This window comes from Aquarana catesbeiana, linkage group LG02 (assembly GCF_042186555.1).
Source record: "Aquarana catesbeiana isolate 2022-GZ linkage group LG02, ASM4218655v1, whole genome shotgun sequence".
Taxonomy (NCBI): Eukaryota; Metazoa; Chordata; class Amphibia; order Anura; family Ranidae; genus Aquarana; species Aquarana catesbeiana.
The window spans coordinates 99635981-99649464 of record NC_133325.1 but is presented as its reverse complement, the minus strand read 5'-3'; the positions used below and the strand labels follow the sequence as shown (position 1 = coordinate 99649464).

The 13484-nt window shown below is 40.8% G+C and overlaps 1 protein-coding gene across 1 annotated transcript in view; it reads left to right on the top strand.

The window, feature by feature from the left end:
• The window catches only part of FREM2 (FRAS1 related extracellular matrix 2), a 293022-nt gene that overhangs the window by 146510 nt on the left and 133028 nt on the right, over window positions 1-13484 (top strand). Inside the window, exon 5 of the mRNA XM_073613282.1 lies at window positions 5541-5666. Within this exon, the coding sequence (XP_073469383.1) occupies window positions 5541-5666 (126 nt within the window). The remainder of the gene's footprint in view (window positions 1-5540; window positions 5667-13484) is intronic.

Genomic DNA, 13484 nt, shown 5'->3' with positions numbered 1-13484 from the left:
AGGTATGTGAGTTTGAGTTTTGGGGTGCACACCCTAATGCAATAGGCTGCGCACACCTATGCTAATAATAATCTATGCTCAAGTGCAGTAGTAAACCCCAACTCCAGGAAATTTGAAAATGGTCCCTGACAGTGGGGCTGAGCAAGGGTTAACCGCTCAGTTAGTGTAGGGGAGAAGAGAAACACTTTCATTTACCTAATTATCCACTCCCCAGCAGTTGGCGCTCCCCCATGCTCCAGTGGTGGATTGTCTAATGCAGGATTATAAACCCTGCATTGCTCATGTTGACGTCAGGACCTTAGACCAATGGAGTGTAATGGAGGGAGCTGCAGGGACTGATCTAGCAAATCTCCTAAATGTGCAATCAACCCTTGCAGTGCAGGCACAGCCCCACTTCAGGGAATAGCTTTTAAGTTTCCTAGAGTTGGGCTTTAAGCTGTCCTTGGTAGAGTCCTATCTGCATAAGAAAATGTTCATTATAGAGAGGTGGAATCTTCATCTGATCCTAAAAAAATCAATAGTGTTTTTGTAAAATTTTTATTTCTTTATCGATTATGTTTAGAACTAAAAATTAAGGTAAAAAAAATATCTATATCTATTATATATATATATATATATATATACAGTATCTCACAAAAGTGAGTACACCCCTCACATTTTTGTAAATATTTTATTATATCTTTTCATGTGACAACACTGAAGAAGTGACACTTTGCTACAATGTAAAGTAGTGAGTGTACAGCTTGTATAACAGTGTAAATCCATTGTCCCCTCAAAATAACTCAACACACAGCCATTAGTGTCTAAACCTCTGGCAACAAAAGTGAGTACACCCCTAAGTGAAAATGTCCAAATTGGGTCCAAAGTGTCAATATTTTGTGTGGCCACCGTTATTTTCCAGCACTGCCTTAACACTCCTGGACATGGAGTTCAACAGAGCTTCACAGGTTGCACTGGAGTCCTCTTCTACTCCTCCATGACGACATCAGGGAGCTGGTGAATGTTAGAGACCTTGCGCACCTCCACCTTCCATTTGAGGATGCCCCACAGATGATCAATAGGGTTGAGGCCTGGAGACATACTTGGCCAGTCCATCACCTTTACCCTCAGCTTCTTTAGCAAGGCAGTGGTCATCTTGGAGGTGTGTTTGGGGTTGTTATCACGTTGGAATACTGCCCTGTGGCCCAGTCTCCGAAAGGAAGTGATCATGCTCTGCTTCAGTATGTCAGAGTACATGTTGGCATTCATGGTTCCCTCAATGAACTGTAGCCCCCCAGTGCCAGCAGCACTAATGCAGCCCCAGACCATGACGCTCCCACTACCACGCTTGACTGTAGGCAAAACACACTTGTCTTTGTACTCCTCACCTGGTTGCCACCACACACGCTTGACACCATCTGAACCAAATAGGTTTATCTTGGTCTCATCAGACCACAGGACATGGTTCCAGTAATCCATGTCCTTAGTATGCTTGCCCTCAGCAAACTGTGCATCATCTTTAGAAGAGGCTTCCTTCTGGGACGACAGCCATGCATTCCAATTTGATGCAGTGTGCGGCGTATGGTCTGAGCACTGACAGGCTGACCCCTCCAACCTCTGCAGCAATGCTGGCAGCACTCATACGTCTATTTCCCAAAGACAACCTCTGGATATGACGCTGAGCATGTGCACTCAACTTGTTTGGTCGACCATGGCGAGGCCTGTTCTGAGTAGAACCTGTCCTGTTAAACCGCTGCATGGTCTTGGTCCCCATTCACACCGAGACCTTGTAACACTAACGAGTCACATGACACTGGGGAGGGAAAATGGCTAATTGTGCCCAATTTGGACATTTTCACTTAGGGGTGTACTCACTTTTGTTGCCAGCGGTGTGTTGAGTTATTTTGAGGGGACAGCAAATTTACACTGTTATACAAACTGTACACTCACTACTTTACATTGTAGCAAAGTGTCATTTCTTCAGTGTCGTCACATGAAAAGATATAATAAAATATTTACAAAACTGTGTGGGGTGTACTGATAGATAGATAGATAGATACATATTTTTATTTTTTATTTCTTATTTACATTTGCTGCCAGTAGATGGACATCTAGGCTCCTATTTACGTTTTTACAGGCTATTTCTATCTGCTTTACTGGATAAGCATGTTGAGCACTGAGCTCAATACCTGAAAAAGTGGTAGTTACAGGGCTCCTGCCCATAGTTCCACTTTAAATGTGGTGGGATGTAAAGCTGATACAGTAGTAACACATTTACACATTTATAAATAGTAAAAATAACTATGCTGGTGTTGCACAATATTCATTGAAGTAGTCACACATGTACAGTGCCTTGAAAAAGTATTCATACCCCTTGAAATTTTCCACATTTTGTCATGTTAAAACCAAAAACGTAAATATATTTTATTGGGATTTTATGTGATAGAGCAACACAAAGTGGCACATAATTGTGAAGTGGAAGGAAAGTGATAAATGGTTTTCAACATTTTTTACAAACAAATATTTGAAAAGTGTGGTGTGCATTTGTATTCAGCCCCCCTGAGTCAATACTTTGTAGAACCACCTTTCGCTGCAATTACAGCACATACATTTAGAATGTATTAACAGGAATTTTAATAGCATCATCCACTGCTTTAGTTCCTGTCCACATTCTGCACTACTAAACAAACTCCTGTATGGCCATGGTTACCAAATAAACCCATACATTGCACAGAGTAGAGAGCTGTCTTCTGCAGATGGTGGATGATATATGGATATAGCATATTTAAGGAATTTACACATACATGGAGATAAGGCTACGACTTTATATGATCTGTTTGTATTCATCTCCCTATCAGGTGTATTATATCTCCCCTGGTATTTTCCCAAGGATATACGGTACATTAGGTTGGAGTAAATCTCACACTGACTGATGGGGTATGTGACATCAATGCCAGCAATAAAAGTTTCCTGGACCTTAATTACAAAGTGCAATGTTAAATGGGAGGTGCGTATTTCCACAGGCTTACATGAGGGAGGCAGATTCAGATAAAGGATGATTAGTGAGTAGAGTGTTCTGTCAGATGGTGCAGGCTTCCTGCTTATAATTAGGTCATATACTGGTCACTTATTGCCTGCTGATGCTCAATCGAGATCATGGAATTCTGCTGTAAGATAGACGGATACTGTACATATCTGCATGTGTCTTTCGAATTGCTGTAGGTAAGGAACGTGCCTTGTGGTGTTAGGCAGCAAAATGCTATCCACCAAGATGGAGAACCATACTTTAAAGGGGAAGTAAAAAATCCAGTTGATACCATTGCATCCATTTTTCATTTTGCTAGTATGAAAAAGAAAGATGGCAGCTGGATTTCGGTTGCTGTAGGCAGGAAACCATAGAGGGCATATATTTGTATGTGCTTTGTGTCCTCCAGTTCCTTAGGTGTGTACTTCATTTGCCTGTGGCCCTCCTCGATAGCATGTTAGCTGATTTTCGTTGACTAGCTTTCTACTTGGGGAAGAGACGCAGCAGTCAATGTGAAAGCCTAAGGCAGGTCATACATTATACAATGTTTTTCATTCAACCAGCGAGTAGAGGACTGAAGATTTCAACTAAGAGCAGCCATCAGCACAAAAGACACCTCTTATTTTAATTGTCCCGTACACACGATCTGACTTTCCGACAGGTAATTTTGGATGTGAGCTTGTTGGAGGAAAGTCCGACCGTGTGTGTGCTCTATTGGACAATTGTTGTCGGACTTTCCACCAACAAATGATGGCTAGCATGTTTTCAAATTTTCCTCCAACAAATGTGTGTTGTCGGATTTTCCGATTGTGTGTACACAAGTCCGTCAGACAAAAGTCCAAAGTACAAACACGCATGCTCGGAAGCAGAAGCGGTCGGTCTTGTAAACTAGCGTTCATAATGGAGAATAAACATTTGTGACGTGGCAAATTATGAAATCTCCAAATGCAGCGCACAATTCTTCTTCTTTAATGGGATAATAATGAAGCTGCTTTGCTGGTGATACTGATGGAGTTATTGCAAACAAATTTTCAAAAGCTATCTACTATCCCGTAGTTTTTAAGATCAAAGATAAAACTATGTTGGTGTCCCTTGTCAATTTTTCATTCTGTTTTTTAAAATGTAACTTCCTACTCCCAAACTGTCATTTGAAGTAAAACACATAGCCAAGTATTATTCTCCACAATTTTTTTATTGTGCATTAAAAAAAGAAAACAAATAAAATCAGACATGTTATCTGCCAATAGAACTTAACCAAAAAGTGCATTCTATCCATCCAAAAATATAGAAAATATACCAAATCAAATCATTCTTCAACCAAAAAAATAATGTCAAAGCAATAACTCCAAGGCCAATAATAAATAACACATTATCTCCTCCGATTCCGCAACATGTCTGGTTGACGAACGGCCGTTCAGAAACTAACTGAAAAGCATGAAATGAAAAGCGCGAACTGAAAAGCGCTAGATGAAAAACGCGAAAAGAAAAGCGCAAATCAACACTCACTAAACTTCTACTAACACAAAATTAGCAGAAGGAGCCCAAAGGGTGGCGCTAAATTAAATTACGTTCTGAATTGTTGGCCAACAATTGTCTGACCGTGTGTATGCAAGACAAGTTTGGGCTAACGCCCTTCGGACAAAATTCCATGGATTTGTTGCCCAACAATCCGATCGTGTGTACGAGGCATTAGGCTTTAAAATACACCTCTAATGAGAGATATATGGGACTACCATTGCTGGCCTCCTTTTAAAAATGTTAATTGCTTGGCTGGGGTTGGTTTTCATTACTTAATTACTGAGTATTCCAGAACAAGCATCAGCAGAAAATGAGTGCCAGTGAGTAGTCAAAACTCCTTATCACTATAATCATAGGCCTATAATTCTAAGTACAGAAATCAAACCATCAGCATGACAGTTGTGCAACTGGAGGAAAATAAAGAGAGATCAGCAATGTCAGCCTACATATTTCCTTCATGATTTCTTTTCAGATTGCTTATAAATAGACATTGGGGTGATTTACTAAAACGGGAACGTGCAAAATCTGGTGCAGCTCTGCACAGAACCCAGCTTCCAGGTTTTTTTTTTTTTTTTCTCTCAAAACTTTATTGAACAAGCTGAAGTTAGAAGCTGATTGGCTACCACGCAGAGCTGCACCAGATTTTGCTCTCTCCAGTTTTAGTAAATCAATCCCTCTATAAATGTACATCATTATGTAACTGAAACATAGGAATACTAGAGATGAACAAACCAAAAAGTTTGATCAGTTGTAAAAATTTAAATTTTGCAAATCTCTGATTTTTTTGTTGTCTAGATTATTGTTTACTGTCATATACAGTTGTATATGTCCTAAAAATGTTGTTAACAGATGTATGCTTTGATTGTTGGTGTAATTTTAGTGCTCAGCTTGGTGAATTTCTTATTTATTCTTCTTTTGTGTTTCCTTTTTTGTATTTTAAAGCATGAAGTTTTAATGCTGAGGCACACTTTTAGATTAATGTATTAATTATGGCTTATTTCCTTTCTCCTTTATCTAGAATCAACCGTTTTTATACCTCAGTCAATCTATAAAATTGAAGAAGATATTGGTGAGCTCCTTATACCAGTCAAGAGAAGTGGGGATGTTAGTCAAGAACTGATGGTGATATGTTTCACACATCAAGGTAAGAGTGTTTCCATTATTGAAAAAAAATTCACATTTATACAAGTGTACTTAACAGTATCAAGCATAGTGGCTCCATTGCAACCATATATATGCAATATAGTTTTTGGTCGCCATAAAGGTAATTTATGTTGTAATGTAAAGTTTTCATCTAATTTTGGCCTATTTAACCCCTTCCCGCCGACCGAACGCATATATGCGTCCTCGGCTTTCCGGGGTTATACCGGGATGATGCCCGCAGCTGCAGGCATCATCCCGGTACCGTTGTTTTCAGCGGGCGATCGGCTACCCGAATATAACAACCGATGCGGCTAAAAGCCGCTCGGTTGTTATACCGGAGGAGCGGGAGGGGACATCCCCCCCCTCCCGCCGCCTCCCGCCGCTGTTACCGGGCCTCCCGTGCGATCGGGAGGCCCGGTGTCCGGTCCGCTGCCTTCGGCGGCTGGGGGCGGACTGGAACGAAGCTGCGAGCAGCTTCGTTCCAGCCTTCTTCTTGTAAATGCGGAAGCGACGTCATGACGTCACTTCCCGTTTACTCGGCTGCCAATGGCGCCGAATTTAAAAAAGTACACAGTATTCAGAATCGCCGTTTTCGGCGATCTGAATACTTTGAAGTGTAAAGGAGGGATGGGGGGTCTTTTAGACCCCCGATCCCTCCATAAAGAGTACCTGTCACCACATATTACTGTCACAAGGGATGTTTACATTGCTTGTGACAGCAATAAAAGTAAAAAAAAAAAAAAAAAAATTTAAACACAATTTATAAAGTACAAAAATAAATAAATTAAATAAAAAAAAAAAAAAAAAAATTTTTTAAAGTGCCCCTGTCCCCGCGAGCTCGCGCAGCGAAGAAAACGCATACGGAAGTCGCGCCCGCATATGTAAACGGTGTTCAAACCACACATGTGAGGTATCGCCGCGATCGTCAGAGCGAGAGCAATAATTCTAGCCCTAGACCTCCTCTGTAGCTCAAACCTGGTAACCGTAAAATTTTTTTAAAGCGTCGCCTATGGAAATTCAAAGGTACCGTAGTTCGTCGCCATTCCACGAGTGCGTGCAATTATAAAGGGTGACATGTTTGGTATCTATTTACTCGGCGTAACATCATCTTTCACATTATACAAAAAAATTGGGGTAACTTTACTGTTTGGATTTTTTAAAATTCATGAAAGTGTCACTTTTCCAAAAATTTGCGTTTAAAACACCGCTGCACAAATACCGTGTGATAAAAAATATTGCAACAATCGTCATTTTATTCTCTAGATTCTTTGCTAAAAAAATATATATAATGTTTGGGGGTTCTAAGTAATTTTCTAGCAAAAAATATGGATTTTAACTTGTAAACACCAAATTTCAAAAATAGGCTTAGTCATGAAAGGGTTAAAGGAGAAATTGCACTTTAAGTTCTCTTCCCCTCCTCCCCTGTCACGTTTGGCATGTCATTTTTTTTTTTGGGAGGGGTACCTATTTTTGACCGGTACCTGTTCCCACTTCCGCTCATATCTCCTAGGTGATCTGAGCAGAAGTTCTTCTCTCCTCCCTCACCCGCAGTCTTCTGGGACACATCACAGGTCCCAGAAGTCCAAATGTGCAGTGGACAGCCAGCTGTGAAGCTGAAAGCCACATAGCCAGCTGCCCAAAGTTAGGATGCCAATGCCAGAAACCCAAAAGCTGGTGAAGAACTAGCTTGGGTGAGGTTGCATCCCTGGATAGGTAAGTGTCCTTTTATTAAAAATCAGCAGCAACAGGATTTGTAGCTGCTGACTTTTGGAAATGCTCTTTAAGTTTCCATATACACTAAATGCCCAAATGTTTGTGGATGCCTTAACCATCATACCTATATGAGCTTGTTGGATATCCCATTCCACAAGCATAGAAAATAACCTGACCATACACCGATTAATCTTGTTTGAAACTTCTAATTCTCTGAACGTTTGTTTTATTTTTTAATAGTTAATGGAATCAAAATTACGTTCGTTTTTTGACCGTAGTGACAAGAAAATTTACAGAAGCATAATGAAAAAAATTTCACAAGCAAAATTCTAAGTCTGAATGTGATTTTTATTGCAAAAATTGTTCTTATTGTAATGAAACCTGTTAAATACAGGAATTATTTTCCGATAACAGGTCTGAATGAAATTTGAAGGGCTTCTCAACAAAATTAGGTGTCTTGTAATTGCAAGAAAAAATGTTTTGACAAGCGATAATCTAAACGTATATGGCCAGTTTTATTATGGGGCTGGCATTCCTTTGCAGCTGTAACAGCTTTCACTCCTCTGGGAAGGGTTTCCACAGGATTTTTAAGTATGTCTTTGGGAATTTGTGCACATTTAGTCAAAAGAGCATTTTTGAGGTCAGTTAGTGATGTTGGATAAGAAGACCTGGCTTGTAGACGGTGTCCCAGTTCATCTCAAAGTGTTCAGTAGGGTTATAGTCAGGGCTCTGTGTAGGCTACTTGAGTTCCACACCAAAACTGTCAAACCTTGTCTTTCTGAAGCTGACTTTGTACAGCTGAATAGAATAATTTTAAGAATTGTCCACCTACCTTATATTGTAGCAAAGCCCTCTATATGGTAGGTACTGTATGATCTTGTAAAGGTAGAACAGGAAAATCGTGCATCCAACACACAAGATCTTTTACTAAGCATACTGATTAATTGCAGCCACAAATTATGTTTTGTGAACTTGAAGGCCCCCTGAACGTGACATAGAAAGAAAGGAGGCTTGGGTGTCCCCCAAGACATCAGCAGCACAGTGGTGTAGTGGTTAGCACTCTCGCCTGGGAGTAAAAAGGTTCGAATCCCAACCACGACACTACCTGCCTGGAGTTTGCATGTTCTCCCTGTGCCTGCGTGGGTTTTCTCTGGGTACTCTGGTTTCCTCCCACACTCCAAAGACATGCTGGTAGGTTAATTGGCTTCTGTCCATAATAATAAATTGGCCCTAGTGTGTGGGTTGGGGACCTTGGATTGTGGGCTCCTTGGGGGTGGAGAACGATCTGTGTGTGGAGCACTGCGTAAAAATTGACGGCGCTATATGGGTACCTCAAATAAATAATAATAATAGATAGGCGTCTTGATGGGTCACAATGTATAGGGATGGACACAATTGTGCACGTGCACCAACACTTACTTAGGTTGAACTGGATGGACTGGTGTCTTTATTCAGCCTTACTAACTATGTAGTTGTGATTGTACGAGGGTTCTTTAAAAAGTAAAAAAGAAAAATAGAAAAAGGCGCAACACAGGTGTATCAAAAAGTCCAAACACTAAGGGCTGCCACCATATGCACTTTTTATATATATATATATATATATATATATAAAAAGTGCAGAAATATCTTTAAATGGGAGAGAATGTGGCTTATACTATCAAAGTAAGGGCTTGTACCATAGTAAACAGGAGAACAGACAACGCCAGCAGAGCATGCACAAACTATGAAGGATCTTTTACCGTCAGCCACGGCATAAAGAACTAGCAACCTCTGGGGGAACTTTAGGGTTTTACGGAACCCTAGATGAGAACCGATGCCTTATTGCCACCTGTGGCAAAATTCTAACCTTGCCTTGTGAGAGTAATAGCATGTAAAGCTATTTTATAGCAGCACAGTCAGCACCCTGAAAGTATATAATTTGTTAAAAAAGCACGCATTCACATACCTCCCAACTTTTTGAGATGGGAATGAGGGACACGTATTAGCAAAAGTATGTAGGCATAGGACACACACCCCTTGCCACACCCTCTTAAAGGAGAATTTTACAAAAAAAATATTAGTTAAATCCACAAGTGCTGTTTTTAGCACTACTATTTTTTTATACTGGCATTTGAAATATACAAATGCAGCAATTTAGAAACTGGATGAAAGGTTTAGCACTGGTTTAGCACTTTTTGAAAGATAAAAAGTGCATTTTATATACTACAGGCATACCCCACTTTTAAGTACACAATGGAGTTTATTTACTAAAGCTGGAAAGTGCAAAATCAGGCTCACTTCTGCATAGAAACTAATGAACTTCTAACCCCAGCTTGTTCAATTAAGCTTTGGTAATAAAACCTGGGAGCTCATTGGTTTCTATGCAGAAGTGAGCCTGATTTTGCACTTTTCAGCTTTAGTAAATAAACCCCATTGTGTACTTAAAAGTGGGGTATGCTTGTATACTATAGAGATCAGACCAAAATGAGGGACAAATGAGGAGGAAAGAGGGACAGAGGAACTTTGTTCCAAATCAGGGACAGTCCCTCGAAATCAGGGATAGTTGGGAGCTATGCATTCATGCTTCAGGGAATGAACTGCAGTAGGCCAATGGTGACATTTTGTTCATGTTGCATACTCAGTCAGATAACAAATGACAACTCATTCCTGATTGGTTTGTCATGAGCCACAGTATTTTTCCATTTCTCTAAAACTTCATAATCACAGAGAGAGCATAATGGGCTGATAAGTTATACAACAAGTAGTGGAAAGTGTTCCCTGGGATGAATGAGGAAGCTGTAAATGGAAGAGAATGGTATGTGTAGGTGTAAAATGTACACTGGTATTCATGTCATGTCCCCAGATTGGATTCCCTATTTACTATACGAGAGTGCTTGGAAAGCAGCCAAGTAAAGCATGAATAGGCAACATTTTTAAAATTGGGTAGCCCAAAATACACAGGCTGTACTTAGATGTCCATGTTCATATTTTGCAAACACTGTACATCTGTGTGTGGCTTTCAAATCTATTTTGGTGGATAAGCAGATTAAAGTCGTTGTAAACCCTCACATATACTCAGTGAGGTGACTGGCCTCGGGTGTAACACGGAGATGAAACAAATCCTCCTACATAAGTTGTACCTGTTTATCTGCAATCTTCTCTAATCTACATCTGTTTAAAGTCCAGAATATGTAAAGCTTGTCTGAGAGTTCAGAAAAAAGGGGTCAGAGAGCTGAAGTTACACTTTACAGAGCTCAGTGAAGAGAGCTCTGATAGCTGATTGGAGGGAAGAGATACTCCCCCTCCACAAAGCTCACCGGAACAGAGCCAATGCTGTCAATCTGCTGGAGGTCTCTCCCCGTCACCATTTTTCTCTTGGTGTCAGGAAAACTTATCAGAAGCAATTCATGCTGAAGCAGCAGAGAGAAATGACACTTAGTGCTCTTAATTGAGACAAGCACACACTATAGAAGGATTTGCTTTGTTCAAATTTCATTTCTGAGGTTTGCAACCACTTTAATGTTCACTGGGAGGAAAAGTGATTCTAAAAGTTTAAAAAACACCTTGTTAATGTGATATTGTTTTCTATGTGGTAAGCTGGCCTTGAAAGTGTATACAGTGCCCCTCCTTAGCTCTGCTCCAGAGGTTTAAACATTAACAGCTGCTGAATGTATGTTGGGTTGAATCTGCTAGTTTTACTTCAAACGTTTTATTGTTTCTTTGTTTTAGGCGTTTTCTTTGTTTTTTTGTTTTTCCTCTGCTGATCCTGCCATTTATAAACTTTGTGACCTATGGTATCAGCATTCATTTATTGTACTGCTCCTGATTTGGAACAATCCCTCTCCCCTCTTCTACATAATATTGATTGAGGGGGGGGGGGGGGGGGGGTCTGTAGTTTACAGAGGTAACCTGGCCATGGCTGATAATACAACTTGGGACTTTTAGTGCAGCAGATTCACAGGTTATGAACTCACATGATTTGTAACAGGATCAACAGGTATTTGTTTTTCCACTTATGGTACACATATGGATATTTTGCTTTTGTGGGATATGTCACCCTAGTGCCAGCAACAGGAAGGATCCCTATGCAGGATCCCTAGGGGACCACACAACTGTTCTTCATTGACCCAACCAATGAAGTGTTGATTCATCACTGCTCTCACTGATGAGCAAGATTCTACAGTTCTTCAGTCAGAGAGGGAGTGATACCATAGGAGTAGGTGAGTGCTCCACTTAGCTATCCTGTTTCTGGTGAGTTGTCACCATGGATAGGATTGCTAGTCCTATGGGCCCCTTCATACTGCAATGCATGTTTTGGCATGCATTATACCCATGGTAGCTCACTGTATATGTGCAATTGTTTATTCTTAATTATATCAATTTATTCTTAATTCATTCTTCATTGCATCCAAACGCACATATTTGATATGCTATAGGTGCGTTATAGCACCAAAAATTGGGTGAAGGGGCCATAGATTCTTCTGAGTTTCCCTGCCTGTACCACTGACTCGTAATTGATTATAAAATGTTAAAGTTTAGTTTGTAATAATAAAGTTTGCCTTTTGTCCTACAGATATGAATACAGATTGTTAAAGGAGAAGTCCAGCCTGAGCTTTTTAGCCTGGCCTTCTCCTAAGGATCACAGGAGTGCAATTCATTTTGCACTCCTGTGACCCATTTTCAGCAGAGAGCAGTCTGAAGTCCGCTCTCCGCTGAAGTCACCAGGATCAGTCCAGGCAGCACGTCATCCCGACTTAGGAAGTCTGGATCCACCAGCTGCCTGGACTGATGGCAGTCTCAGCCTCTCAGCGAGCATGGAGGAGCAGAGCATGAGAGATGCTGAATGCTTTCCGCTCGGGGAGGTGAGAAAACTGAGCCAATCGGCGATATTCGGTGGCTCAGTTCTCAGTGAAGAGGTGGAGGGGGACAGATGCAGCATCGGTCTGATGCTGCATCCACCTAGATAAGTATGAATACCCCATAAAAATAAAACTTTAGTACTTACAGTAGGGAAAATAATTTTTTGATCCCCTGCACATTTTGTAAGTTTGCCATTTACAAAGAAATGAAGGGTCTATAACTTTTTATCATAGGTGTATTTTAAATGATAGAGACAGAATAATAACCAGAAATCCAGAAAAACAAACAAACAAATATTATAAATTGAGTTGCAGTTTAGTGAGTAAAATAATTATTTGATCCCCTACCAACCAACAATAATTCTGGCTCCCACAGACTGGCTACAGTATGTGCTCCTGTGGTACACAGATTAGTCCTGTCAATTTAAGAAGGTGCTCCTAATGACAACTCGTTATGTGTACAAAAGACACCTGTCCACAGACTCTTTCTTCCATTCAAACCTCCCGATCATGGGCAAGACCAAAGAGCTGTCAAAGGATGGCAGGGACAAGATTGTAGACCTGCACAAGGCTGGAATGGGCTACAAGACCTTGAGCAAGAAGATTGGTGAGAAGGAGACAACTGTTGGAGCGATTATTCGCAAATGGAAGAAATACAAAATAACGGTCTGGAGGGAGCTCCATCCAAGTTTTCGCTTTATGGGGTAAAGATGATCATGAGAAAAGTGAGGGATCAGCCCAGAACTACACATGAGGAGCTTGTGAATTATCTCAAGGCAGTTGGGACCACAGTTACCAAACAAGCCATCGTTAACACAATACGCCGCCATGGATTGAAATCATGCAGCGCCCGCAAGGTCTCCCTCCTCAAGAAGGCACATGTACAGGCCCGTCTGAAGTTAGCGCATGAACATCTAAATGATTCAGAGAAGGATTGGGAGAGAGTGCTGTGATTAGATGAGACCAAAATTGAGCTCTTTGACATTAAAGTGTTGCTAAAGCCACAACAGTAATATCAGTGTGTATCTGCAGTAAAGCATGCTTGTTATACTCACTGTGGATTAATCCTCCGCATTGTGTAAAAAGGCTGTTTGATCCTGTCTTCTCTGATCCTCCCCTGCCTCCATCATCCCCATTCTGGTGACAGAACAGAGGCTAGGGAACAAGCTGCACATGCTCAGTTTGGTGTGTATTGCTAAAGAGTTTTTTTCTTGGGAGGGTGCAGGTGAGCAGCACAGGCCCAATCAGCACTGTCCACACAGAGGGTC